We start from the raw sequence: 4,951 nt of genomic DNA, 5'->3' as shown, positions 1-4,951 counted from the left end.
AAACGGCTCCAGGGAGCAGGTTTGTGGCTAAAGGATAACGCTGGTGAGGGGTTAGTGACTGCCAGCTCTCAGTGGGGCCAGGGTGCTGGAGCGGGTGGTGCCTGCTGCCTGGCAAGCTGCTCGGATCTGCTGGTCCCTTTCCGCAGCTCAAACCCGTGACTGGGCTGGGCTGGGTGTCATGGTGCCACTGGACATGGACAAGCCTGTGCCCGGCTGGGTGCCACAGGAACAGCAGCAGAGCAGGAGTGGGGAGGGGGGGATGCAGTCGACGTCGTTCAGGTTTTGACAGGGTTTCTGTTCTGGGCCCAGATCGCTTTGCTCGTTAAATAACAACAGCAGTAATCATCCCGAAGCGCTGCCGGTGTGCCGAGGAGGAAGGCTGGTTTGCTCGGCGGCTGCTGACGGCTGATTGAGTGGCAGACATGTTAGTGCCGTGACGGCTGCCGGTGCGCCTGCATCCCGCTCGCGTCCTGGCACGCCGAGAAGAGTCTCTGAGTGCCCTTTAACGCTCGCGTCCTGGCACGCAGAGAAGAGTCTCTGAGTGCCCTTTAATTACCCCTTCTGATGGCGCACGAAACGCTGTTGTGACAGCATTGCTGCTCTCCGAATTGCCTCTTTAGGAATTTTATCAGCTGCCTCACGTCCTGACACGTACGGAGAGGAATCTGAGCAGACCTTTCTGCCTAGATAGGCTCTAAATACCCCAAATTAATGACGTGCGTTTCTGTTTGGAAGCGAGGACGTTCTTCTCCCTGTTTGTGCCATGTGGGGAGCGAGCTCTGCTGGCTGTGGGTCTGCTGCCTGCCGTGGGCCCAGCTCTCCTGCGGCTCCCAGTGCTTGCAGCGGGACCAAAGCACCCAGGCACGGGGACACCGAGCAGCCTTGCACCCAGTGGCAGTGCAGAAGCCGTGGACACAGCAGTGGCACCGCTGCAGGGCTGTTTGGCTGTGGCAGTGGCTGTGCGTAGCCCCACACTGCTGCAGCTCAGCAGCAGCTATGAGCGGAGGGAAGCTTGGCAGGCAATGGCTGGTCCTTGGAGGGTGGACAAGGGGGTCCCTACCACATGCCAAGGACAGCGTGGGGTGGGCAGGGTTTGGTCCCCAGTGATGCGGTGGCTGCCAGCACCACGGCAGAGGCGCCAAAGGAATGAGTAAGTGGGAGGAACCCCTCTGCTGTCTCCATCTCTACTAGGCACTAACTCAGCTCTCCCTTTTCTCTGCAGGAGGAAGACATCGAGTACTACGACTCCAAGGCTGACACTGAATATGTGAGTACTGTCCCTGCTGTACTGCCAGAACAGTCACCAGCCCTACCCAGTGCTGAGCCCCTTGCCAGGGCTGCCCCAGCACCGTACCAGGCGGGCATGGCACAGCATTTGCTACAGCTGGAAGAACAAGACTCAGCAGTGGGCAACAAGTGCCCGGTGCACAGCTGTGTCCCCCCTGAGCCAAGCAGTGGTGGCATCTGTCCACCGGTGCCAGGCCCAATAGCAGGCAGGTGGGCAGGTCGCTCTGCTGCCTGCAAAAGTTTCTAAAATTAAAGCTGGCGTCTGAAATTCAAATGAAGAGCAAACCTTTAATTAGAGGTTGAATGTAATTCTCTGCCCCCCTCCCGGCACAGCCGTCCTGTGATTTCTGGCAATCAGTGCTTTAAACACAGACCCGACAGCTCTGTTCTCCCGGCACTCCTGAGCGGACTGTTATTTTCCAGCTCCTCCAGGCGGTGACAGTGATGGCACTCAGGTGCCGTGCCCACTCTGGCAGTGGCTGCTGCCCCATGGCACCACTTTGCTGGCTGTTGACAGGTCACCCAGCTCCTACATTGTGCCATGCCATGGCATCCTTCAGAATAGGGGCTTGCCAGGTTGGTGATGCTCACAGCGTGGGGCCGCTAGGGAGCAGGTGTGTCGCAGTGTCCTTAGAGGTGGCCAGGCGCCACCATCAGAGCAGGGTGGGGGCTTGGGGGCAGCCCCAGTTAGTGCCAGAGCTCCCAGACCAGTCCTTGCCCCAAGGCAGAGCTGGCAGCAGATGTGCCATTGGGGACAGTACCAGAGCAGGAGGGGAGGAGTGGCAGCACATGGCATTGGCAGCAAACTGCTCACAAACCACATGGCCTCATCCAAAAATAATGCTTGGGTCACCCTACGAGCCTTCAGAAGACCCTGTGTAGAAGGAAAGGGAGGATCTGGGCTTGATGGCATCCCACCACCTCAGGCAACACTCATTCAGAGCAGGGGGATATCTCCTGTCCCTCCCCAGACTGGGGGAAGCTGCCAAAGGAGGGAACGGAGGATCCTACTCTCCGTGGCTGCTCCAGGGAGGATGGAGCTAATGGGCTTAAAATGCATTAAAGCGGATTTTGGGTAGAAGAGGAGAAAAACTGGCTGGCAGTCGAGGCAGGAGGAGACAGCCTGGGGAGCAGGACAGCTCCCTGCCCAGGGCCGAGGAGCAGGACTGATGCATCCACCAGGGCTTCGGCCATTACTGCCGCAGGGCAGGGGACAGGGTAGCTGGACGTTCCCATGCCCAGTGTCACCCTGGCTGGTCTCAGCCGGTGGCAGCAGTGGCGATCCGTGCTGGCAGCTCCTGGCTGTTAGCTTTGGGATTAGCCATCTCTGCAGTGACAGAGCATCCCCAGTTACGTCAGGCAGGATTAGGAAATAGAAGGCACCTCGACCTTGGAGCTGTGCCCACTGATCCCTCCAGGCACACAGGGCACCCGGGAGAAAATGTGCACTGTGGCTTGGCACAGTGTCCCTGGGGACCCTGGTCCCCAGCCCTTCCACAAGGGAGGTGGCATGTCTTTGAGGAGGAACAGCCCTGCGCATCCATCATCAGCCACATCAGCTTCAATCCTACTCTGGAGAAATATCCAGCAAAATTGGGGGTGTCCTGTTGCAGAGGCACGTGGGTTTGGCTGGGAGGGCACTTCCTTGTCAGTGCTGTTGCTGCTTCCTGGTGAGATCCCAGCAAATTTAATTCCAGCAAAAATAATGGAAAGAAAAGAAGGTGATGGTTAAATAAAAAAGGAGGGAGATGATACCAGCAGGTCTGAATGGAGCTAAATTGTGCTTTTCCCATCTTTTCTTTATTTAGCTTCAATTTTTGTATTTAAGTTGAGCAGGATCTAGCTGAAATGGAGTTAGTTCTGATGGACAATGCCTATTCAACGTAACTGCGGCTTATTCACACTCCTTATGCCGGCTTTAACTACAGTGAGAAAGAATTGAGCTTCCTATTCATTTTGCTTGCACCTTAGCTCCACTATCTCCCTAAACAGATTTTGGATTTCCAAGCAGTTTTGAACAAATGGAAACATCAGAACGTTTTCCTGGGAGTCCCCAAGGCTCTCAGAATGTTTGCAGAAGTGAAGTTTTCACCTTTCCCTGCTAGTAAGAGCTATGGGTTTATCTGGGCAGAGGTGTTTGAATCAGCAGATGCTCTCAGTTGGGTATGACAGGCAGAACAACGCAGAAATAAAGTGATTTTCCATCTTTAGTATTGCAAGTACATCAGGGGATGATGCTTCTGTCACAGCTGAGGCCAAAATCCCTTGGGACATACCATTCTCCGGTGGAAAGCGGCACAACTTCATGAAGGTGTCCTCGTATCCTCACCCCAAGGTCAGCCCTCTGGCACCCACCCGCCTGCTTGAGGTCCCCAGGGAGGGGTGAGAGCAAGAGGCTGTGCCAGCCTCCACACCCTCTAGGGCTGCCTGCTCACTGCTCACCCCGCTCCAGAGATGCAACGAAGGAGGGAGGAGGAGGGAAAATAAAGCCCCTAAATGTCAGCAGCAGATGAAGGGTGTTGGAAAATTTAATCTTCCAACTTTCTCAACTAATGTGACATTTGGGTTTCCTCCTGATAAGCTATCAGCCCCAGAAGTTTCTTTCTTTTGCCTTTTTTCTCAGGTTTTTTTTTCCCCTTCTTCTCTCCTCTGGCTGGTAATTTAAAAATAAATGGTCTAGAAAGATCTCTAAACAGTACCTTTGGCAAAGATTAAAAAAAAGCAAAGGGGGATAGGGGAGACGGCTGGCGGGAGAGACTGATTGTTATTTATAACCTGGGCTGCTGTAAAAGCAGGAACGTGGCTGGAGAATGCATCGTCTCCCCTTATGCAGAATGGAGAAATGCATTAAATTTCTGCATTTCAGGAAAAGCCGTGGTTTTTAAGAAGAAGAAAGGCCCTTTTGCGTGGCATTGGAGTTTCTCATTATCTCGGCCACGTGCCTTGCTGGGAGTGCAGAGTGCAGGACCGCAGGACTGCAGCCCCGGGGATGGGCTCAGCCCCTCGGCTCAGCCTGCCCCACTTGCCCCAAGAGCTGGCACAGGGCAGGGCTGGATTTGCAGTTACGGGAGGAAACGTTCCGAGGCTTTTGATGTTTTCTCAGACTCCCCAGATGGGATGAAGTGCTTTGTTTCAATGGTGTCAAAATCCTTCTCTCTCAGAAAGTGGGAGCACGTTCCCCCAGGACGGCTTGCGTGGAAACACGTCTGTTCAGATCTGAGACCTGACCCTTCTTTGCAAAAAAAAAAAGTAATTTTCTAGCAACAACAACAAAACACTTCTGCCGAGAAGCCCCTGGGTCTCGCTGCAAGGCAGTGCTGCTGTGGGTGCTGTGTGGGCACAGCCGGGAGCTTTGCCAGACAGGAAGGCATGTCCCTCTCCCCGGCTTCTCGCATGACCTAGGGCAAATAGTCCCATGCCGTGGGACTCATTTCTCCATGCCTGCAGAGGACAGCAATGACCCCCCACCTTCGCAGAGGCGTTGAGGCTTGCAGATGAATTGAGCCGCGAGTCCCATTTATATTCATTATTAGCAGTAATCACAGCGTGTTGATAGGAATATTTTGCTGGCTTTTCCAGACTAGCATGGATGGGTGCCCTTGGGAGATTTAAAAGGATCTGTTGGTGAGATACGGTCTTGTTGGGGCGTGTGAGGGGCAGGATG

At 54.5% G+C, this 4,951-nt stretch overlaps 1 protein-coding gene across 1 annotated transcript in view; it reads left to right on the top strand.

Moving 5' to 3' along the window:
- CACNA2D2 (calcium channel, voltage-dependent, alpha 2/delta subunit 2) overlaps positions 1–4,951 on the top strand; it is a gene marked incomplete at its 3' end in the record, with an annotated part of 36,781 nt that overhangs the window by 14,144 nt on the left and 17,686 nt on the right. The window contains exon 3 of the mRNA XM_010140929.1: positions 1,223–1,267. Within this exon, the coding sequence (XP_010139231.1) occupies positions 1,223–1,267 (45 nt within the window). The remainder of the gene's footprint in view (positions 1–1,222; positions 1,268–4,951) is intronic.

Source organism: Buceros rhinoceros, unplaced genomic scaffold, assembly GCF_000710305.1.
Source record: "Buceros rhinoceros silvestris isolate BGI_N320 unplaced genomic scaffold, ASM71030v1 scaffold2768, whole genome shotgun sequence".
NCBI classification, from domain to species: Eukaryota; Metazoa; Chordata; class Aves; order Bucerotiformes; family Bucerotidae; genus Buceros; species Buceros rhinoceros.
Note: the sequence above shows the minus strand (reverse complement) of the source record. Positions and strands in the feature narration are given on the sequence as shown.